This window comes from Procambarus clarkii, chromosome 69, assembly GCF_040958095.1.
Source record: "Procambarus clarkii isolate CNS0578487 chromosome 69, FALCON_Pclarkii_2.0, whole genome shotgun sequence".
NCBI lineage: Eukaryota > Metazoa > Arthropoda > Malacostraca > Decapoda > Cambaridae > Procambarus > Procambarus clarkii.
The window spans coordinates 19,747,858-19,773,328 of NC_091218.1; the positions used below are offsets into that span (position 1 = coordinate 19,747,858).

The 25,471-nt window shown below is 44.5% G+C and overlaps 1 protein-coding gene across 11 annotated transcripts in view; it reads left to right on the forward strand.

Moving 5' to 3' along the window:
- The window catches only part of LOC123772105 (uncharacterized), a 98,659-nt gene that overhangs the window by 35,862 nt on the left and 37,326 nt on the right, over positions 1-25,471 (forward strand). For 10 of the 11 annotated variants that reach the window (XM_069311153.1, XM_069311147.1, XM_069311146.1 and 7 more), the window contains exons 3-4: positions 22,420-22,607; positions 23,896-24,053. In XM_069311153.1, the coding sequence (XP_069167254.1) occupies positions 22,420-22,607; positions 23,896-24,053 (346 nt within the window). Of the gene's footprint in view, positions 1-4,083; positions 4,259-22,419; positions 22,608-23,895; positions 24,054-25,471 lie in introns of those variants that run through there. The other variant, XM_069311154.1, reaches the window with a different exon arrangement.

The window sequence follows — 25,471 nt, forward strand, 5'->3', positions numbered from 1 at the left end:
TCTCTCTCTCTCTCTCTCTCTCTCTCTCTCTCTCTCTCTCTCTCATTGATGTTGATCACACATTGATTTAACGTCACTTGAGCACATCTTTGCCCGCTGGGATAAAAGCCTGAAGGATTGGTGTGTGTAGCGCGGGTACGTTAATATATCCATGGGTGACGAGAGTGGATTTTAGCCTTCAAGATGGTCCCGTGACGCGAGGCGCGACCCCTTACCCGCGGCCAGGTGTGGAGGGCCAGGGACGTCTTACTGCTGTTGCAGGTGTGGAGGGCCAGGGACGTCTTACTGCTGTTGCAGGTGTGGAGGGTCAGTGACGTCTTACTGCTGTTGCAGGTGTGGAGGGTCAGGGACGTCTTACCCGCAGCCAGGTGTGGAGGGTCAGTGACGTCTTACCCTGCAGCCAGGTGTGGAGGGCCAGGGACGTATTACTGCTGTTGCAGGTGTGGAGGGCCAGGGACGTCTTACTGCTGTTGCAGGTGTGGAGGGTCAGTGACGTCTTACTGCTGTTGCAGGTGTGGAGGGCCAGGGACGTCTTACTGCTGTTGCAGGTGTGGAGGGTCAGTGACGTCTTACTGCTGTTGCAGGTGTGGAGGGCCAGGGACGTCTTACTGCTGTTGCAGGTGTGGAGGGTCAGTGACGTCTTACTGCTGTTACAGGTGTGGAGGGTCAGGGACGTCTTACTGCTGTTGCAGGTGTGGAGGGTCAGTGACGTCTTACTGCTGATGCAGGTGTGGAGGGCCAGGGACGTCTTACTGCTGTTGCAGGTGTGGAGGGTCAGTGACGTCTTACTGCTGTTACAGGTGTGGAGGGTCAGGGACGTCTTACTGCTGTTGCAGGTGTGGAGGGTCAGTGACGTCTTACTGCTGTTGCAGGTGTGGAGGGCCAGGGACGTCTTACTGCTGTTGCAGGTGTGGAGGGTCAGTGACGTCTTACTGCTGTTACAGGTGTGGAGGGTCAGGGACGTCTTACCCTGCAGCCAGGTGGGGAGGGTCAGGGACGTCTTACCCTCCAGCCAGGTGTGGAAGGTCAGGGACGTCTTACCCTGCAGCCAGGTGTGGGGGCAAGGGACGTCTTACCCTGCAGCCAGGTGTGGGGGCAAGGGACGTCTTACCCTGCAGCCAGGTGTGGGGGCAAGGGACGTCTTACCCTGCAGCCAGGTGTGGGGGCAAGGGACGTCTTACCCTGCAGCCAGGTGTGGGGGCAAGGGACGTCTTACCCTGCAGCCAGGTGTGGAGGGTCAGGGACGTCTTACTGCTGTTGCAGGTGTGGTATCACTCGTTCATGGTATGGCTCCGGTGTCGTGGGAGAGGCTTGGAGGCCTTTGTATATGTGTCTCTCTACACTGTGTGTCTGCTTAGCTGTTTGTGTCTGCCTGTATTATTTACGTGTGTATGTCTATATTGTTTTTTATATCTGTTTAACCGTTTGTGTGTTTCTCTCAATCTCGTTTGTGTGTGTTGAGCCTGGCCTCAGGCCGGACTCGGGGAGTCGAACTACTCCCGCAACCCTCTCCAGGTATTATAGTTAACAGGTGGGCTAGATACATACTGAAACGAGGCTTGATACGTCCGTAGACTTCCACCCAAATACACTCACACCTGTACGAGTCGTCCGGTGAGATGGAGATTTTAGTAGGTTATCTTGAGAAGATTTCGGGGTTTTTAGTGTCCCCGCGGCCCGGTCCTCGACCAGGCCTCCACCTCCCAGGAAGCAGCCCGTGACAGCTGACTAACACCCAGGTACCTATTTTACTGCTAGGTAACAAGGGCATAGGGTGAAAGAAACTGCCCATTGTTTCTCGCCGGTGCCCGGGATCGAACCCAGGACCACAGAATCACAAGTCCAGCGTGCTGTCCGCTCGGCCGACCGGCTCCCCTAGCTATACCCTAGTAGGATATAGCTAGCTCTTGACACACACTGTTACCCTTTATATAGTCTAAGGAGCTGCATGAATGACCGTGTACCTACTTATGTTAATAAACAGCATTGTAGCCAAAAAAGTTTGAGTGTCGTAAGGGATAGCAAGAATGGATAGATAAGGTAAACTAGTGGATGAAGTTATTCTTAAAAAAGTAATTTAATATCATAATCAAATCAAAATACCACAAAATAATGCATCTTTCTGTATGAATTAAATTAGTTTATGTGTATTATTAGACACGATAATCATAAATAAGGCAATAATTAAGGAATGAAGTATCCCTGACCTGGATATACTAATTACTAATGAAACGACTAATTCTCTCTCTCTCTCTCTCTCTCTCTCTCTCTCTCTCTCTCTCTCTCTCTCTCTCTCTCTCCCGAGAGTCAGTACATCCGACGGTTAGAAAGACGGGGTCCAAGAGCTAGCAACTCGATCCATCAGGTACAATCCATCCATCGGATATATAAACAAGATAAACCTCCAGAAGATTCAGAGACATGCCATAAGACGAGTCCCATAACTGAAAAGATTGAAGTACGAGAAAAGACTGATGCAAATAAATCTTAATGTATTAGATAAGAGGCAGGAAAGAGGAGACATGATTGCGACGTATAATATACTATAAGATAATTAGACGTATAAGAGGACGTATTGAATTTTTAGATAAATGTGTGTGTGTGTGTGTGTGTGTGTGTGTGTGTGTGTGTGTGTGTGTGTGTGTGTGTGTGTGTACTCACCTATATGTACTCACCTATATGTGCTTGCAGGATCGAGCATTGACTCTTGGATCCCGCCTTTCTAGCTATCGGTTGTTTACAGCAATGACTCCTGAAAGTGTGTGTGTGTGCGTGCGTGCGTGCGTGCATGCACCTCCTCGCTTTTTAGCTTATTCGAAAATATATCATGAGAGAAAATTGTTATCCTGAGGTAAAAGTCAACAGCAGGGAAGAGGCAGGCGAGCACCAACAGACAGACCTTCACCACGCACCCACCAAACACGAACGCTTCAACGGGAATAGCAACGGTAGTCAAACAACAGTAGTCACGCACCCCCCTTCCCCAGCCACACGCCCCAGGGACCCCTACCTCTCGCTGCCTGACACACAAGTGACGTCACCTGATGGACGAGTCCGGCGGGCTGATTTTTAATGAATCTCTGTGGACCCGGCTAATCATATGAGAGGGACCGGACGGCCCCCTGGATGAGCCCCGGGAGGTGGGGGTGGGGGGTTGCCTGGTGGGTGGGGGTGTGGGGGTATGGGGGGGCAGTTAAGGGCATTATAGCAAGGCCTGGGCACGTTGCAGTGGCCAGCATTTAAGGGGATTATAGTAAAAACGTTGGGATTAGTGGAGTCAAATTATGGTGGAATGAGTTAATGTGGGTGGTGGAAGGAGTAGAGGTAATGGAAATAAGGGGTGAAGGCTTCCCTCACAACAATTACCATTACACGGCCACCAGGTGTGTAATTATATGCCATGGCAGTCACTCTCACTGAAGAATTAGTAGTTAAAGATCATTTACTAATTAGAGAGAGAGAGAGAGAGAGAGAGAGAGAGAGAGAGAGAGAGAGAGAGAGAGAGAGAGAGAGAGAGAGAGAGAGAGAGAGAGAGTCCTATACCTAGTCTAGTCTATCTATCTTTCAGAACCAAATGATTTAGACGCAGGAAACAAAGCGGAAAGGTGGATAAGAAGCAACTAATATTGAGCGTGGCATATACAAAACGCCCATCGCCATATTTAATGAGCATATGTTTATCTGTAGCGATAAGTGCCATTAAACTGGTTGTTGCTGGTGCAGGTAAATCATTAGTGAGAAGGTAATGACTATGGGGGGAGGCAGGTCCCGTGTAGGCAGCGCCGCCATGTTGGAACACCTGGTTCAGTAGTCTCGATCACTGCTCATTTTGCTCCGTATTGTTCTTATGGAGTACTTCTTCACCTGCTGTGTTGAACCTAGTGGCGGAATAGTATGGGTAGATGCCGCCAACTAAGCAAACAGTGCAGGTGTATTGTTGTGTGTGTGTGTGTGTGTGTGTGTGTGTGTGTGTGTGTGTGTGTGTGTGTGTGTGTGTGTGTGTGTGCGCGTGCGAGCGTGCGTGCCAGCCATAGTGCGGCGTAGACATATAAATAAGAGGTAAAGCCAGTGAGGCGGTACCGCAGTAAGCAGTACTGGACCTCGGGGAACATACACCGCGCGCATGTGTGCGTGTGTGTGTGTCTGCGTGTGCGTGTGTGTGCGTGCCTAGCAACACCCCATCACCTGCTCCTCACCCACATGGTCAGACTAACAGCCAGCACCACAACCCGACGTCGTCCCCGCCGCAAGAAATTCAGTGAGTATTCTTGTACCACAGATACCACGGGCTTGTTGTCGAGAGAGAAGTTCCCGGCGTGAAGGTGAGATTTACACCCCAAAGTTGTGTATATTGGAGACCAAAGAGACCCCCTCCCCTAGGTGCTGAGACCACCACCTGCTGGGGTCCCACAGTACTCAGCTGAACAAGGGACTAATGCACTAATTCCCCCTATCCGAGCTAATGGCTATATTGTTCTCCCGTACAACGCTAGAGGGAAAATATGTTAAATCTTGACATGTAATGTTCAACGTGTGTGAGGTTAGCCTTAAGGACAGGTGGCAGGATGTGATAAAGCATGAGCTTCACGCCCACGGAGTGAGCCTCACGCCCACGGAGTGAGCCTCACGCCCACGGAGTGAACCTCACGCCCACAGGGTGAGTTACACCAATAGGAACTGCCTCGTAAGGGCCCATAGGAGCTCTCCGGCAGACATGAATTCAAACAACCAGATACATTTTCTGTTATTACTCGAGTGTTTCTAGCAGTCTACAGGTCTGGAATATAAAACTGTTGGTGTTTGTAGTATGTGTGTAGAATGATTCGTCATAATGGTTTGTTGACAAACCTGGCCAACCAGGTGTGTGATGTCATTCAGGCCTGTAACACTGACAGTGGGACAGAGATCAGTGACCCCATCTCCATGCTTCAACAGAGGAAAATGCATTTTGACTATTTTTTTGTAATCAGTTTCGTTCTTTATTCTTATTTTCTTAGGTACAAGAAATCATGACAGGTTTTATTTAAGAAATATATGTTGAAAATGATAACATTTGAGGTTGAATGGTGGAGGTTGGTGGGAGGTTGTAGTGGAGACCAGCGTCTGTGGTGTATATCACGGACACAACATCTGTCCTCCTTTCTCTCTCTCTACTCAACACCTCAATATTGGTCTACATGAATCGTGGAGGTGAAGGTGAGCCAGGAGCGTGCGTCTAGAATCTCCACTCTTAGAGTGCGAGGTGTGGACTGAGTGTGGACTGTGTCAGCTGTGTCTCCTCCAGGATTAGTCTTGTGTATGTGTTGCTAAACATTCTCCCTCACGCAGGCGATGAGTCACAATAACGTGGCTGAAGTATGTTGGCCAGACCACACACTAAAAGTTGAAGGGACGTCGACGTTTCGGTCCGTCCTGGACCATTCTCAAGTCGATTGTGACTTGAGAATGGTCCAGGACGGACCGAAACGTCGTCGTCCCTTCAACTTCTAGTGTGTGGTCTGGTCAACATTCTCCCTCACTACTGCATCGAATTCACCGCATCTTTCCTAGTGTGTGTTGACTAGGAGACTACAGGCCACTCGCCTCTCAGTCTCATGTAAGCTGATATTATTGGGTGTATGTGTGCCTTGGGTAATTGTTTATTTTCTCTACGTGATACTAAGAGTTATTTCCCAACCAGTTAATATATCGCGTCCGGTCTCCTTTCCCCTAGCCCCGAACTCTATTACTTTGTGCTTACATGAACGCTTAGTATCCACTTACCAGACCATCCATGAAATCAGTCTGAGTCTTATTGCAGTTGTCCTCTGTTGTCCACCTTCCTGGTTGATACCTGGTTGATGAGGTTCTGGGAGTTGTTCTACTGCCCAACCCCAGCCCGAGGCCAGGCTTGACTTGTGAGAGTTTGGTCCACCAGGCTGTTGCTTGGAGCGGCCCGCAGGCCCACATACCCACCACAGCCCGGTTGGTCCGGCACTCCTTGGAGTCTTCCTCGTTACCATTCTTGTTATGCAGACTAATCCCAGGAGGTTACAGGAGTAGGAATTAAAGTTCCTAACTCAGCATATTTGCCAGCTGACATCAGCCCTCTCTATTCAAACTCATTAGAGAGTAAACAAAGATAACAGAAGGAAGGATATGAGCATTAGCCTGACCATTCTTTGTTTGCTTCTTCAGAAAACAAAAATTCCAATGTGGAGAGGCGGCCAGGCGGGCGGCGGGTGTCACGCACACAGCTCCGGCTGGCAGAAAGAGCGCCACCTTTAAAAGGCTTGAGGCAGCAGGTGCACGGGTCGAGGGGGGACTCGCATGGGTGAACATATACCAAAGTGGACGACATCAGAGTAAACTGGCAGAAAATGTGAGGGAGTGTAAATGGTGGGTACCTTGGGGGCTCACTGAGAGCTGTCAAGGTGGGCTATTGTCAAGTCCCGCAGATAGAGCTTTTTACCGCCAAGAGTTCTTTGTTGACCAAAGTTGAGAGTGAGGTGTTGGGGGTTGAGGACAGTGATGGCTGGCTGGCAAGTATACATGTTGGGTGGCACGTATACATGGTGGGTGGCACGTATACATGGTGGGTGGCACGTATACATGGTGGGTGGCACGTATACATGGTGGGTGGCACATATACATGGTGGGTGGGACGTATACATGGTGGGTGGCACGTATACATGGTGGGTGGCACGTATACATGGTGGGTGGCACGTATACATGGTGGGTGACACGTATACATGGAGGGTGGCACGTATACATGGTGGGTGGCACGTATACATGGTGGGTGGCACGTATACATGGTGGGTGGCACGTATACATGGTGGGTGGCACGTATACATGGTGGGTGACACGTATACATGGTGGGTGGCACATATACATGGTGGGTGGGACGTATACATGGTGGGTGGCACGTATACATGGTGGGTGGCACGTATACATGGTGGGTGGCACGTATACATGGTGGGTGACACGTATACATGGAGGGTGGCACGTATACATGGTGGGTGGCACGTATACATGGTGGGTGGCACGTATACATGGTGGGTGGCACGTATACATGGTGGGTGGCACGTATACATGGTGGGTGGCACGTATACATGGAGGGTGGCACGTATACATGGTGGGTGGCACGTATACATGGTGGGTGGCACGTATACATGGTGGGTGGCACGTATACATGGTGGGTGGCACGTATACATGGTGGGTGACACGTATACATGGAGGGTGGCACGTATACATGGTGGGTGGCACGTATACATGCTGGGTGGCACGTATACATGGTGGGTGGCACGTATACATGGTGGATGGCACGTATACATGGTGGGTGGCAAGAACATACAGGGTAGAAGGGTGGTAAGCATATAAGGTGGATGGGAGGGAGAGTATGTGGCCGTGTGTGGAGTCAAACGCACATCTGGGGTGACCCAGGACCAGAGTTCGATTCCTCATCAACCTGTCCTCTCTCAGAACGGACCACATGTCTCACTCTGTCGACCCCACCGTCAAAATAGCTGTGGTTTATGGAAATTAAAACCACCACAATATTGACGGTTCGTGGGCCTAATGAAGGAACCCGTCCTGCTAACAGCACCTCGCATTTTGACGTATAATTTCCTGAGGCCAAAAAACTGTCGTACTAGAAAATAGCAGCGGCTCGCAAATTGACATACTGTTCCGTTTTCTGTTGGTGAATCCTCTGGTAGGTTAGGATAAGGTACAGTTTCAGTTTCTTCTGAAACTGCACAAGGCACAGTTTCGACAGTTTCTTGACGTTAGGAACGCTTGCCAGAACGGGCTGAATGATTATCGGCTTCAGAAAGTTGGGGGGGGGGGGTGAGGGTAGCCTAGGTTCTGACACCATAATTATTTTCATTTCTAAATAATTCGTATTTAATTCCAGTAATTTGTTCACGTAATTGAACATAATTTTTTAGTAATTAGGTCATTTTGTTATAATATATATACTTGTGTAAACAAGTATATATTATTTCATTTAGGACAAAATTGACATGAAAAATTAATTATTATCCTTATTATGAAAAATTAATTATTATCGGGATTAGTATCCTGTTGGTTCAGGCTTGCCTCTGCCCCTTCATGACATGAGACGAGGTAAAGGAGACATGATAACGATATATAAGATCCTAAGTGAGTATTGAGAAAGTCGATAGTTTGTGCACATGAGAATGAGAGATTACTGAGGGAGAATATGAGTACCCATGAGGCTGGTGAGGGAATAAATATCCTACATGACGCAATACAACTCCGTCTCTCAAAATCAAAAAATCAAAATCAAAATGTTTATTCGGGTAAAAGTATATACATAGAAGATGAGTTACATAGTGTTGGATGTATAGATAGAGCTAGTACATAAAATACCTAAAGCCACTGTTGTTGTTCTTGTTAAAGATTCGCTACTTGGAACAAAAAGTTCTAAGTAGCACGGGCTATGGTGAGCCCGTAGTGCCTCAAAAAAGCAACTAATACGCACAGTGTTTCGGGCAAGGACCAACTAATATAATCTCAACTAATATATCCCATTGTTTACAGAATAGACCAATCCTTTTACGTTTCTATACTTCGGCCTCGAAAGGTTAGGTGGGTTGCTTGGGTTCGTATGTCTCTGGTTTGGCAAAACTGCTGCATTTTTGACGGAAAGGTTTTGACGGTAGAGCGGTGTGAGCAAAGAGTAGGTGTGAGAACCACACCCCATACTAGAAAGTGAAGGGACGACGACGTTTCGGTCCGTCCTGGACCATTCTCAAGTCGATTGTGAGACTTGATCACAAGCCTCACAATCGGCTTGAGAATAGTCCAGGACGGACCGAAACGTCGTCGTTTCTTCACTTTCCAGTGTGTGGTTTGGTCAACATATTTCAGCCATGTTATTGTGACTCCTCGTGTGCAGTAGGTGTGAGAGTTTAGCGATGAGAATGATCTGAAGTAATGAGCGCAGTGCCACAGGAAAACATTGCTTCTCATATTTGTCAATTATATAACCGACTAAGTAAGACCATGGCAGTCTTTGTGAAGATAATGCTAAACTGATGAAATGTGTCAGAAATTAAAAGGATTGTAGCAAAACTGATGAAATGTGTCAGAAATTAAAAGGATTGTAGAATGTTCCAGGTGGACCTTGAGTCTGAAATATGGTTACTCGAAGTTAATTCAAGCAAATGCAATGTGATGAGTTGAGGCGGGAATGAGGAGACCACAATCAGAGAACAAGATAATGTGAAGACAGGATAACATCAACAGGATAGCATCAATGGTGGTTTGTCAAGTTGGAAAACATCTTGTAGTTATCACCGCACCAGGGACCAGATTCACGAAGCAGTTACGCAAGCACTTACGAACCTGTACATCTTTTCTCAATCTTTGGCGGCTTTGTTTACAATTATTAAACAGTTAATGAGCTCGGAAGCACCAGGAGGCTGTTTATAACAATAACAAAAGTTGATTGGCAAGTTTTCATGCTTGTAAACTGTTTAATAGATGTAACCAAAGCCGTCAAAGATTGAGGAAAGATGTACACGTTCGTAAGTACTTGCGTAACTGCTTCGTGAATCTGGGCAAAGAGCATGGAAGCTGTCAGGATGTTGTACCGTCTCCATCATCAACCACTACAAGAATATGAAGCCCCAATATAGAAACACCATCTAAGACGCTCAGAGCAAGACACCAGAGAGTTCAGAGGTGTGCTACTGGACTGATCCGTGAACTTTTCAAGAAGTGAGCTACGAGGATTGCCTCAGGGAACGAGACCTCTCTCCACGCTAGGAAAGAGAATGCAGAAGGCGACAGTTTGACGATATTCTTAAGAGGCATTGATAAAGTGAACGAATATAATGTTTACCATCTGGACGAGATGTCACTAAGGGAGCTACCAACACAGGAGGCATATGTAAGGGAGGGTGGAAGTATTTACGTCAGTAAATACGTGAGGGTATTAAGTAAAAGTAAATGTAAGGGTAGTGTAGGGGTGGAACACGCTAAGGAATCAGCGGAGTTAAACTCCATACTCCATTTCAAACACAAATATACTTCCTTCCTTACTCAGGAAGTAAGGAAGGCGACGTACAGGACGATTAATGAATGTTCCGGGATGTTCCTCAACGTTTGTGGTGTTCCTGGATCTTCCTGGAGCTCACTGGATGTTCCTAGGTAGCCGTGGATGTTGGTGGATGTGAAACACGCATCACAGCTTGGTGAGAGAGAACGTTTGACAGCGATCCCAGTCAGACAGACTACGCTAACTGGCCCTGATTAAAGGGGTCACTGACCTGGACCAGCAGCACATATATCTGCTGCTGGATTTACACGCCCTCGGTGTCTCCTTGGTCTCTGTTCAGTGTCACTTCTTTTTTTTTACAGTTGCTTTTTTACTTATAACTTGTTACTTATCTATACTATCTTATCTTATCTTTTACCTATACTTGTTACTTATAACAGTTACTTTTTAATATCAGCTGTCAAACACACTAGAGCTGAAGCTCAACTTTCCTCAAGTAAGTAAACACCTATTCGTAAGTATTTACTCGTAAGTAAACTTACTTCCTTAAAATCTTGAAAGTTAAGAACTGTATTACAGATCAAAGGGGAGGCCGAAGGTTAATTATCAGGAATTATTAAGTCTCTACGACTTTATATCACTTGAAATAAATATGAGGATGATGATGTGTGATAGGACGAAGGACAGGAATGGTGTTCAACCACTTAGACGGTCCGGGAGTGAACGCCGACCTGCAAGAAATGAGACCCTCGCTCTATCGCCCAGCTCAAGTGGTTGGTGACCATTCCTTCCCCGATGGCGTGCCAGCACCCACGAGGAGGCTGGTCGAGCCTCAACACCAGCGGGCCACAGTGTAACGTATCGCGGACTATATAGTCACCACCAGGTCCGTGCATCATCTCCGCCAGCACGGAACATCTGGGAGCTGAATCCACCTGTGTCTCCCTCAGTAAGGCTTGACTGGAAATGAATCATGTTACAGAAGCTACACGGTAAATGAAGAATTGTGAGAGGACGTAATCGAGTGCAGGGATGCGTGGAGGTGAGTGAAGTGAGTGTGGACAAAGAATAGTGAAGGTAAGAACCTGGAAATGGTGAGAGGACTGAGGTGAGGCGTGTGGGTGAGTGGTGAGGCGTGGAGGGCGGGAGATGAAGGACAGGTGTCAGCAGGTGTCCCACCAGCCTCACCCTCACCGTGCTGACACACACACCACCACCATCACACATGACCTGACCAGAGAAGGGAAAAGGACAAGAACAAGAGATAGACCAGTCCTCGTTTATTATTATTAACATCTTTATTGACAAAATTAATTACAATTTTGCCTAATCTGAGGATTTTGATAAAGCCTTATTAAAGTGAGGATAATGTTGGTATTCACTGTCACGCAGGACAGAGGGTCATACATAAGACAATAGGTCTAAACTGTAGGCTGAAGCACATATATATCATCTGTAGGCGGAAGTACGTATATATCATGGTTACAATCAATGTTTTAATATGTGGATATGTGAAAACAACTTTCTATTGTGCACTGCCACACAAGGGCCGGGATGGGTTCATAAATGATGCAACTTAGAAGTAATATAGAGAACAATTGCTCTTCATTCTTTAAGATGGACAAGCAAACTATAGATAAATTGTTAGGATGTCGTCCAGAACACCTGAGTCAATAAAATAGTTACACAGTTGGTGGTACAAGAGGCTGGGAGGTCTAAAGTCCTTTACGGTTTCACATTCATCAATATAGTGTTCTAGTGAATGCATTAAAGGTTTATCACAGAGTTTACAATCTGAATATTCTGGTAGTGGCTCAGCCTCGCTAACCTGCCAGATGTGTCTATAGCCAAGGCGAATTACCGCAATGTGACTACATCACATTGCGGTAATTCGCAACCAGGCAATGGGACTACCTGGTTGAATGGTTGAATGGTACCTGGTTGAACCGGCAGAATGTCCTGAAAGAGACGAACCGGCAGAATGTCCTCTGATAGAGACGAACCGACAGAATGTCCTCTGAAAGATATCGATAAAGTGTGTTTGAGAGAGAGAAGGACAGAAGGAGTGTTATAGAGAGAGAGAGAGAGAGAGAGAGACGCACCTTGGGTCGTATTAAAGCTGAACTTGTCAGAGCAGGTCAAAGTTCACAGCTGCATAATACGGAGAGGTTTACATGTATTATATAATAATATAATATATAGGAAGAGTGAAAATAAATAACAGGAACGAAGCTCCTAGCATTAATAATAAAAAGTATAAGAAATAAATCTTGAAACATTGCAGCACAGGAGCATAACTGCAGGAATTTAATACGACAGCGGTCTAAGAAAGCGCTAAACGCTGATGAAAGAAAGTTATTTATTAAGCTTGTGGTCTCTGAGGAAGTTGATGTTTGTTTTAAATTCAGCTACTGGGAACCAAAAGTTGTAAGTAGCACGGGCTATGGTGAACCCGTAGTAGACTTACCTGGCACAGGAGATGTGTGAAGTTGATGTATATTGTATTGTAGGTCTGCACGCCCTTCACGATCTATCATTAATTAAATAAAATACAAATGTATGTGTCCAGTCTTGGACAATTATTTGAACCTCTGTGCAAATTGATATGCCCCAGGAGGCCTGGGCGATGACCGGGCCGCGGGAACGCTAAGCCCCGAAACCATCACAAGGCTCCAAGTTGTATGTACTTTTTGAACTGTAACTTGTAATTTATAAAATATACAGTATAAATATCACCTCTTGAGTGAAAAAGGTCCTGCATGTTTAACTTATGATTAAAATTATTATTTAAATATATATAGTTTCTTTTGGGGAATATTTTCACATAGTGAGCTTCTTGCAGAGGCCTTTACTACACACAACACCTGTGTTGATTGTTTATTTGATGCATCACGTTAGTGTGATCTGTGTGTGTTAACACCCGTGTTATTTTACACACTCCAGGAGCTGGACGCCTGGAATTGCAATATGGCTTCAGAGTGACGCCATATTGCGTGCGTGTGTGTGTCATTAAACTGAAAATGTTATTACTTACGTTGGTGTTTCCTGAGGGAAATACATTTAATGTATCAAACACGAATGCTCTCCTCTCCATGTCTCACCCCCCTTCCCCTTTCCTTCGGTCTCTCTCTCTCATATATAATAATTTGTTGCGTTCACTACCGGTCGGGTGAGTGTGGTAGAGCTGTGGTGTACCCTGTGTACCAGTGCTGGTGAGCACTGGTACACTGGATACCAGGAGAGACTGGGGAGACAGTCTCCCCTAGTCTCCGGGGCGGGACTGTCCCCCCAGTCCCGCCCCGTGGAGTAGACCCTGTCCTGTTCGCCAGGACAGGGTCTACTCCGCGTGACGGACCTCACTCTGGTCTGTCCCACTGTCAAGGTCGCTGGTCGGTACCCAATCTCATTCCTAATTTCTTCCTTGGGTTTGTTGCTGTTATTGATGATACTCGCGTTCTTGTCTGTTGACGTCTATCTCTTCCCTTCTTCAATCCTCTGCCCTCTTAAACTCTGCCACAGTCATCAATCTCTCTCCCAACACTTTGGAAGGGATCTTGGGATCCCTTCTTCTTTCACACCCCAGTTATCACCCTTCCTCCAACACCTCACCTCACCACCCCACCACCCTCCAACACCCCATCACCCCATCACCCTCCAACACCCCACAACACCCCATCACCCTCCAACAGAACCTGTATCGCTTGCTCCAAACACAGAAATCAATCAATTCCTGCTGACAATCTTTTTCCTCATTTTCACGATAAATGTCCTGGTTAATGAGTTCTCTCTCTCTCTCTCTCTCTCTCTCTCTCTCTCTCTCTCTCTCTCTCTCTCTCTCTCTCTCTCTCTCTCTCTCTCTCTCTCTCTCTCTCTCTCTCTCTCTTCGTTAATTTCGTTAATTTCGTTAACTAACCATCTTCGGTTATCTTGAGGGAATATGGTTATCTTGAGATGATTTCGGGGCTTTTAGTGTCCCCGCGGCCCGGTCCTCGACCAGGCCTCTACCCCCAGGAAGCAGCCCGTGACAGCTAACACCCAGGTACCTATTTACTGCTAGGTAACAGGGGCATAGGGTGAAAGAAACTTTGCCCATTGTTTCTCGCCGGCGCCGGGGATCGAACCCTGGACCACAGGATCATAGTCCAGCGTGCTGTCCGCTCGGCCGACCGGCTCCCATTGAGGTAGTTTTGACACAGTTGACCCACTGGATCGTTCACAAAGAAACTGCTGTGATTGATGCCTTCCCTTACTGCCTGATCGTTATTGATGTCTCCCCCTGGCTGTCTGACTGTTTATTGATGTCTCCTGGCTACTTGATGATTGATGTTTACCATATCTAAGCGACCTCTTATCTTAGTGATCTCTTATCTTCGTGACCTTTTATCGTAGTAATCTCTCATCTCGGTGACCTTTCATCTTAGTGACCTCTTATAGTAATGACTATCTTAGTGACCTCTTATATTAATGACCCTTTATCTTAGTGACCTCTTATATTAATGACCTTTTATCTTAGTGACCTCTTATACTAATGACCCTTTATCTTTGTGACCTCTTATATTAATGACCCCTTAGTGACTTCTTATATTAATGACCCTTTATCTTAGTGACCTCTTATCATAGATATCTGCTTTTGTTTACATGCCAACGATGCGCATTTGTCATTCAGCCCGCGCTCCGCCCTCTCTTCCACCCACTCCCAAGGACTCATTGTCGGCTTGGTGCAGTTGTCATGGTAACGGTAGACGCTAATGAGGCCTCTGGGAGAGCTATTCGCGATCGTCAGCTATGTCAGTATTTAGTGAATATGTTTCACGCTAGAGTTAACAGCTTTTGTTATCCAGATGACCGTTACAAGACTCGCTTAATATGACCGGGCTCACTTTAATAGTATTTACATTAAAATTAGGTTCGGATATTTGTGTCACGCAGTTAAATTGATAACTAATTATAATAGTAATATATTATAACAATGTCTTCTGGAGAGAGACCGATCGTGCACAGACAGGTGTTAGGAGACCGATCCTATGCTGACAGATGTTAGGAAAGAGATCCTGCAGTGACAGGTGTTAGGATTGAGATGGTGTACGGAAATTGCTGTTTAAGATTTGCTACCTGGAGCAAAATGTTCTAAGTAGCACGGGCTACGGTGAGCCCGTAGTGGACTTAAGGAGCTTGGGTAGTTTTGACGGGTTTGCCTGTGGTCCCTGCACTAGTGGAGGTTCCGAGCATGAAGGACACACAAAACCTTATCACAGCTGTGTATCTGGGATGCGCATCTGCGCTCGTGGTCAAATCATCTGGGCAACATCGCGCTGTAGGAGTGTTATGGCGCCTTTAATTGAATTAATTGGTTGTGTGGTCACGGCCAAGCGTAATTAGTCATCCGTAGTGTCTGTGAGCAACAACTCCTCAGACACCTTATCACTGAGCAGTAAGCAACAACAACAACAACAACAACAAAATAACAAATATATATCAATATAATTTGTCTGATAACCAGTAGATGGTTAAAAAATGTCTCTAGATGCATGGCATTTTTTCAGCCCCATTTTTTGTGTACACTAACAATCACATATTCACGAGTCTTAAAAAAATGTACGAAATATCTAATTCCCTTTTTTAAGTATTTCAAAATATCGTTTTTGACAGAATCTCTCAATTATTTCATGTTGTTGGACATATTCTAGTAAAGGGACTGTGTTATGACGACTTTGAAGAGTATCAGGGTCAGCTGGAAATTGTAAACAAAATGATATATTTCTTACCGTTTGTACCTTCTTGTATATAAATATATAGATGAATACCGATTAATAGAGGCAGGCTGGCGGCGCACACGGAGGAAGGAGCTCAGTCTGGGGCCAGATTCACGAAAGCACTTACGCAAGCACTTACGAACCTGTACAGCTTTTCTCAATCTTTGGCGGCTTTGTTTACAATTATTAAACAGTTAATGAGCTCCGAAGCACCAGGAGGCTGTTTATAACAATAACAACAGTCGAATGGGAAGTTTCCATGCTTGTAAACTGTTTAATAAATGTAACCAAAGCCGTCAAAGATTGAGAAAAGATGTACACGTTCGTAAGTACTTGCGTAACTGCTTCGTGAATGTGGCGCCAGTCCGTTACGGTGTGTGTTATCAGGTTAACCCCGAGAGTGCAGCGCTGATAAGAACCTATTGACTCTCTCCACTTGGCAACTGGAAGTGCTCCAGGTCTCTCTGGCCTGCTTCTCAACACACCTCCCTCATAATTATTCTTTGAGTATTTGTGAGTTATTATTTAATTAACAGTTATTACTTAGCTGTTCTGACCTGGAATTGTAAGCCTTTGTTGTCCAGACGTTATCTTGAGGTTATCTTGAGATGATTTCGGGGCTTTAGTGTCCCCGCGGCCCGGTCCTCGACCAGGCCTCCACCCCCAGGAAGCAGCCCGTGACAGCTGACTAACACCCAGGTACCTATTTACTGCTAGGTAACAGGAGCACCAGGGTGAAAGAAACTCTGCCCATCGTTTCTCGCCGGCGGCCGGAATCGAACCCGGGACCACAGGATCACGCATGTAACGACGCTTGTTGAGCGCCTCCAGGTACATATTGTTAAAGGTGATCCGTGCGGGTGTTAGGCCTCGTTCCATAACAGGTGACATTGCTGAGGGTAAAGTTGAACATGTAACAAGCGGCGAAGAGGTCACACATCCATGTATGGTCCAGGACGGACCGAAACCTCGTCGTTTCTTCACTTTCTAGTGTGTGGTCTGGTCAATATTTTTCAGCCACGTTATTGTGACTCCTCGTCTGCAAGTAAGTAATTATCATGAGAAGGCGCCGAGCCGGGGAGACTATGTGGTCCCATCATATTTACCGCCCCAGGGTACTCAGAAGGCACTAAATATCACAAAGGATGCCAACACTAGACCAAAAGCAAACAAGGCGAACCATATCAAAGGTACGTGATAACCCCAAGCACCACGGTGCCAAACATTCAAGACTGCAGCATCCTAGTCTAAAAGATTATGCGAGTTTTAGTGAGATTAATCGTCTTCTGTGCTGACAGAGTTATTGATTCAATCAACAGCTCTGCAGGAAGTGTCTTGCCTACACTTGATTTCTCATGACTGTCCTTCAAGCTTGGTAAATTTGAAGTCCATTATGACGCTGATGCACTCGAGTGTCTTAACCAATATTTACCCAGGAACTCTTCTTCTTTTTATTTGTTTTTTTTCCCTCTACGAGGTTTAACATGGAAGGTGAGCTTTAATGCCGTGCATAACTTTTGTGTTGTCCTTTAAATTGAGGCTACAGGCTGAGCAAACTCGGGACGGAAATGCAAACTTTGAACTGCTTGGAGTGAGAGACAGAGAGAGAGTGACAGAGAGAGAGAGAGAGAGAGAGAGAGAGAGAGAGAGAGAGAGAGAGAGAGAGACAGAGACAGAGACAGAGACAGAGAGAGAGAGAGAGAGAGAGAGAGAGAGAGACAGAGACAGAGAGAGAGAGAGAGAGAGAGAGAGAGAGAGTAGTGATCATGTACCCAAGACAGCAAGCCGGGAAGACCACTTACCATTAAACAACCGGTCACAATTCAGCAGTATATCTCCCAGCTGTCACATTAAAATAATAAATAACTATGGGAGGAAAATATTTTACCTCAAATTTAGAACTAATTTATCCCGATGACACACTTTTTCTATTTATTTTGTTAATGTAATTACCACATTGCAATGATGTACTACATAATTCTAATTGAAAATACAATATATATTTGATGTAACGATAGACTGAAGACCAAGCAAGTGAATATATCCTCTTAAAATTTGGCACGAACAGAAATTTGTGAAAGTCAGTTAATCTTATGGATTACCAGTAATAAACCCCTGGGGATTGTTATTGTCCTTTCCTGTCAAGAGTTAATGATGGAACCCTGGAAGTTGTCAAGCCTAGCGTGATTATGGCGCCCTGGTGGTGGTGTTGACACAGTGCCCCCCCCCTCCCTCCCTCTCTGGCTGGGGTGTGGGGGGCAGTTGTGTGCGACCCACACACACCCGGCCTCTCTTACTGGTGTGTGGGGGCACTTGTGATGGACCCCCACACACACCCGGCCCCTTGACAGTTGAGAGGCGGGACCAAAGAGACAAAGCTCAACCCCCGCAAGGACAAATAGGCGAGTACACACACACACACCTGTTGATTGACGGTTGAGAGGCGGGACCAAAGAGACAAAGCTCAACCCCCGCAAACACAAATAGGTGAGTACACACACACACACACACACATATTCTGTATCTGTTTCCCTTTCCTTTCTATCTTATATTGTTTTGACTAAGAATAGGGTTAATTAGGAATGCTATTGAGGTCCTAACAAAACTGCTGTTATAGAGCTGTTAACCTACATCAGCTCATCTCAACCCTTACCATAAAAACTTATTTTTAATCACCTTATTATTAATTATTCGTTAGTAATAAACAATTCCACTTTATTAAAACACGTTTCGCTTCGATTTTTTTGTTAAAACTTGTTATACTGTAAAAATAATGACATTTAAGTGTCATTTCAGCTTGATGCTAGAGATGCGCAGGTCAGCTTGATAAATGATGATAAACGCCGAACAAAAAAGTGACAAACGCCGAACAAAAAAGTGACAAACGCCGAACAAAAAAGTGACAAACGCCCAACAAAAAAGTGACAAACGCCCAACAAAAAAGTGACAAACGCCGAACAAAAAAAGTGACAAACGCCGAACAAAAAAGTGACAAACGCCGAACAAAAAAGTGACAAACGCCGAACAAAAAAAGTGACAAACGCCGAACAAAAAAGTGACAAACGCCGAACAAAAAAAGTGACAAACGCCGAACAAAAAAGTGACAAATGCCGAACAAAAAAGTGACAAACGCCGAACAAAAAAGTGACAAACGCCCAACAAAACAGTCCCTGCTGTCAAGCTAAATGTTTCAAATTATGCTTACATACATGCACGTATTGATTTAGCCAAACGTGGCACTATAATTTGAAGCCAACATGCAAGTGTTCTGTGGCACTGTCCCAGCAGTCGTACACTTGGTCCCGGGTTCGAGTCTTGCTCTATATATAGAGCCTTTCTTAGCCACGAGAAATTATGCATGTTTTAATGCTAATGTGATATTTCACACGGCTTTCAAGCCATTACGACACGAAAACTACCCGGAACTACTCATCCGGCAACCCGTCCTCAAACCAAATTCATTCCATCCAGCGGTCGACCCCAAAGACCCATTCATCAAGTTTAACATGTTGTTCATTCAAAACATGAATTTTCTCAAATATAAATTAATATTATTATATATTAGCATGTTGTGCACATTTAGGCATTGGTTAGGTTAGGTGTTCAGGGTCTGTTGGCGATTATTTATATTTGTAGTACGTTGGTGAAGCATTTACAGCGTTGTGGTTGAAACAAAAGTCGTCACCGAAGCACTTTTTTCCGGAAGTGTTCGGACGTCATTAGTTGTAAGTCGTGTGTAAACTGTTTTTCATTCATAAACAAGGGGTTTGGCGGGTGCATGGAATGGACTTTGGGTCTTTGTTTATGAGGACGGGCTGCATCCGGATAGTTTTATGGCGGGTTGAGGTTGAAGTAATGGGCATGAAGAATTAATTTGGTCTATCAATCTCCAGTGTGTTCAGGGGGCCCACTGAAATCAGTGGCGTTCTGCGTCCTTAGTATTTCACTAATTTCTTTCTTTTTATCAGTGAAAGTTCCATCTCTCTCTTGCACAAGGGCCTAATGTAAGATTTAGTTTTTGTTCTAGACCTGCATAGAAAAATAAATGTTTAGGTTCCTCTGAATTTACTGGAGGCCTTATGCTCTGTATATATATATTGGATTTTTCTGCAGCCCCTTCCTTGTTGGTCACGGGGGGGGGGGGGGGGAAGTGAGACGTATGGGCAGTTCAGTGATTTATTTTCTTTGCTTATTAGCCCAAATAACATATATCACTACACACATAGGTCATTACATATGTATGTAATGATATATGTATGTAAAAGCACACACAAAGGACCTCAAGTGGTCATTTATATGTGACCGTTCATATAGACGTTTTTTTTAGAAGTCTTTCTGATATTATGGCATTTGCTAAATGTTTCCATTTTAGGCGACGTAATTGAAGTCAATGAGCAAGATGTTGTTTGGGACCGGATTTGTAAGGTTTTCTAAATAGTATTTTAAGATTAAATTCAGAAACGATCTGAATAAATATTAGTTTGTGAACAGGGTTGTTGATCTATGGAACATTTTACCGGGTAACATAACACAAGTGAAATGTTTCAAACGAGAGTTGAAACATTCCACTTGAAACTCATTCATATATGTGAATGAGTTTCGCTGGATATAAAAAAAATTTGCTTCGCATGGACCAATAAGACTGTAGTTTCCTTTAGTCTTACATTTAAATGTTCTTATTATGTTCTTTTAAATGTTCTTGTAGACTGACCACATTTTTACAATGGGTTCAACAGTATATTCTGCGGAAGCGTGTAAAAGTGTAATAACTGCTCACATGTGCCAATGGAAAAGCTTTTCGTCATAACAGGAACTTTCAACAATGGGTTATGTCTTCGTTCATGTTTATAAATACGGCAATAATTTGCATGCAATACGCATGCGCATGTTTACAACGTCAGCAATGTTTATCAATTTTGAAATATAATCATCCGTGGTTTACATCTTGGGACTGCTGACACGTAATGAATATCGGTATATTATTATACACGAATCTCGTCATCAATTTCCAGACGAAAAAAGTAAGTTTCTTACGTGTAAGCCGTTTGAAGATGGGCTATTGTGCTCTTGTTTTGACGGCTGCATGAGTAACGATAGTGGTGGTGGTGGTGTCTGTACAATCACTGCACTGATTGTGGTGATGGTGGTGGGCCAACATGAGCAACGATTGTGGTGATGGTGGTGGGCCAACATGAGCAACGATTGTGGTGATGGTGGTGGGCCAACATTGGCCAGGATTATTTGGTGGTGTTAATGCTTCAAATATACATTAATATTATTTTATGTTATGTTCAAGTTCAAGTATGTTTATTGAGACAAGAAAAAATACATCTCAAAGGGATAGCGTAGCTTAGGCTATTTCTAACCCCCCCCCCCAATTTTTTTTACCTCTTACTTTATTTACGTCTTGCTAGATTTCCTTCAAGATTCTGTTGCTCCCAACTTTCTCTGCAAACTCCTGCCAATACTTGCTCCTGATTTCCTTTCTTTTCTCCCCACACAGCCTAGCAACTGCCAGTAAAGCATTCTTCCCTTCCTCAGTCCTACCATTCCTATTCCAATCACTGTGAGCTCTCCTCATTGTGAATGTCCAGCCCTTAAGCATCTTGTCCTGTGTTATAATTTTCTTTTCTGGTGGGATGTTTTTTTTATACTATATGTTTTCCAGTTCAATGTTGCATTAAATACATCTACCTCCTTAATTAGATCTTCATAAAATGTTTCTGCCGAAACTGGCTTATAAGTATCATACCAAGACTTAATATGACCAACAAGATCCCTTAATTCTCCCCTCATTAAACTCTAACCTTTTCCTCTGAAGGCAGGCATTCTTTTTATCTAGTTTAAGCTGTATTTGTAATGCAAAATGATCACTTAGCATTTCATCCACAGTAAGATTTATGTTATGATACTGTGGATAGCTGAGCCTAGGTTAGGTTTGACTAGTTGTTTTGTTTCCGCTTGCAGTCATGTATATTTAGTATATGCAGAAGTATTTCAATAGGTGCGCTTTCGAACACTGGAAGTTATTGAAGAACTTTTAAATATAAGTTGTACCATAATCCTCCAAGATATATACACACAGCCTTAATATTTCTCCAGAGGTTGATGAACTTGATGTCCATCAAATGTTTCCATTATAGGTGACGTAATTGACTTCAATTATTGAAGTCAACGAGCAAGATGTTGTTTGGGGCTGGATTTGTGAGGTTTTCTAAACCAAATCCAACCTCCACTTTGACGCACAAGTACAAAACCCCCAGACTTATCATTCACAACAGTTAGACAGATCTATTACACACGATGACTATTTCTGTTGAGTATTAAACAAACTATATATTCTCAGACAAGACTTAATATTATTATATACAGGAGTAGAATAAGTCACAATAACTTAGTAGAAAGGACCATCTCATGTTGTTGACAGTTGGGTGTTTAGAGACATATATATATATGACCATCTTCCTCAGGTTCCGATACACAGCCTCGCTCCTGTGCCTGGTAAGTCCACTACGGGCTCACCATAGCCCGTGCTACTTGGAACTTTTGTTCTGAGTAGCTGAATCTAAAACAACAACAAACTCAGGTTCCCTTACGGGCTATTCATGCCCGTGCCACCTTTTGGATAGCTTAATGTTTATCAATCAATCAATCAATCAGGTTCCCGGACGTGGGCGGACGAATGTTGTGGCGGAGAGGCGGACCTGCCAGACGACACGCCCACCGGCTCCACCCACCCACTCTACGCCGCCCACGCCACCCGCTCCACCGCCCGCAAATCAAGGGACCACCGCCCCTCCGCCACCCTCGATAATGACATTCAGGAGCTGCTGGTCAGGAACTCTAAGGTTGGTACTGTGTAAACTCTTGTAGTTGTATACTGTTATTTGTGAATGTATACCGTTATATGTGAGTGTATATTGTTATTTGTTTGTGTGTATACTGTCATTTGTGTATGTATATTGCCATTTATGAATGTATACCGTTATACATGTGTGTGTGCTGTTAGTTGTTAGTGTATACTGCTATGCTGAGGAAATTATGCAATGTTGCATCGAGAAATCGAATAAAAAAGCTAAAAAAACACTCAATACTGTTTTGGCTATTCACACACACACACACACACACACACACACACACACACACACACACACACACACACACACACACACATACACACACACACACACATACACACACACACACACACACACACACACACACACACACACACACACACTCACACACACACTGAGTACCCACATGAGCCACAGAGACGTTAGAAGGAACTTTTTCAGTGTCAGAGTAGTTAACGGATGGAATGCATTAGGCAGTGATGTGGTGGAGGCTGACTCCATACACAGTTTTAAATGTAGATATGATAGAACCCAATAGGCTCAGGAATCTGTACACCAGTTGATTGACAGTTGAGAGGCGGGACCAAAGAGCCGAAGCTCAACCCCCGCAAGCACAAATAGGTGAGTACACACACACACACACACACACACACACACACACACACACGCACGCACACACACACACACACACACACACACACACACACACACACACACACATATATATATATATATATATATATATATATATATATATATATATATATATATATATATAATATGACAATGTCAGACCACGGAGGAAAATGAAACAGGAATTTCCTTAAGTACTTTCGTATATTAAATACATCTTCATTCCTTCTGAAGATGTATTTAATATACGAAAGTACTTAAGGAAATTCCTGTTTCATTTTCCTCCGTGGTCTGACATTGTCACATTCTTAATCACGTGTTTATTTTCGTGATATACACACACACACACACACACACATATATATATATATATATATATATATATATATATATATATATATATATATATATATATATATATATTACTAATAAATTAGTATCTGCCTTCATAATAATAAGTGCTGCCTATCACATTATAATTGCAATAACAATATAAGTAAAAGTGTGCATGACCAGCAGTATTGATATATATAATGGATCAAGCTGGCATAAATATATATAAGAGGAAAACTGGAGTTGTGTAAATGTTATTAATATTAGCAAGTGTTATACGTAGTGTGTAATAGGAGGCGTGCGCTTGTTTCAGTCAGCCAGCGGGGTGCTGGTGCTGCTGGTGGGCGTGGTGGTGGGGGCGTGGGTGCTGGGGGCGTGTGGTGCATCATGGGCGTGGCTCATGGTCAGTATGGGCGTGACCTGGGCGCTGGTGTCCGGCGCCCTACAGCGAGCAGCCGAGGACGCCACCAGGTAGGTCCTCCTCTCTCCTCACTAAATGTAAATCATTCTAAAGTAATGATAATAATGAGTAATTCACTCATCGCCCCTCTCCTGTGCCAGGTAAGTCCACTACGGGCTCACCATAGCCCGTGCTACTTGGAACTTTTTGTTCCCAGTAGCGAATCTTAAACAATATGAGTAAGGGGGTACAAATAGCCTAAGCTACTCTATCCCTTTGGGATGTATTTCTTGCTTATCTCAATAAACATACTTGAACTTGAATATGAGTAATTGTTATAATAATTCCCCCGTTGTCAGGGACAGGAAGTCTGTAATTAGGTCAAGGTCTTTCTCTGTAACTACCTGACACTGTAACTATAAGGTGTGAAATTGAATTGAAATTGAAATTGAAATAAGTTTATTGAGGTAAAATACACACAAAGGGATGAGGTAGCTCAAGCTATTCTCACCCCTCACTCATAAGGTGTGAAGGATAGATGAAATTGTTTATGTAATAATCTAAGATGAGGTCTGATAATGCCCTTTTGTGCCCTCTGTAATGCTTTTTGCGCTACCGCTCACAGGATGGGTATGGGGTGCACAATAAACTAGCCACCTCAGGGGGCAACAAAACAAGCCAAGGTCTCCCTAGGCCTACTACTGTCCTTTCCCAGGATGCAACCCACAACAGTTGCTTAACTCCTTAGTACTGTATCTATTTACTACAAAGTGAATAAATGCATCAAGTGAAAAAGAAACATACCCAACAATTTTTGTCTCGGTCGGGGATCGAACCCAGATGCTCCATTATGAGTTGAGCAGGACCCATTAATTCCTGTATTAAATGCAGGAGCCATATAAATATGGCGTATGAGGTATTTATAGTAGAGAGGGTTGGTACATTTCTTTTACGGGCTATTCATGCCCGTGCCACCTCTTGTATGTGACTTAATCTTTATCAATCATCGGTACATTACTGTGAGAGGACCATTTGGTCACCATTTGGTCCGGGAGACATCTCCCGTCGCGCAGGGTGCAGTTGCGCCTCCACAGATCTCCAGTATCATCTTTTGATACTGGTAATGGCTCAAAAGGGCCACCACTTACGGGCTATTTATGCCCGTGCCACCTCTTGGGTGGCTTAATCTTCATCAATCAATCTACTGTGAGAGGGAGAGTAAGGTGAGGCAGGGAGGTGAGGCCACCACACCGGAGCACAGCCCGAGGAGTGTGTTGCTAGCCTCATCACCACACCCTGCCACCGCCCGCTGACAACTAGTGTTTAGTGCTATACACAGCTCATCTAGGAGGCATCCAGTGACTCCTGCCACACACTGCACGGTAAAAGGCAGACTAGCAGTAGAACAGCGTTCTCTGAGACTATATTGGTGGTTATGTAGTGACAAATATTCGTTAAAAAATTATTGAATTTGATGATTGAGAGCGGC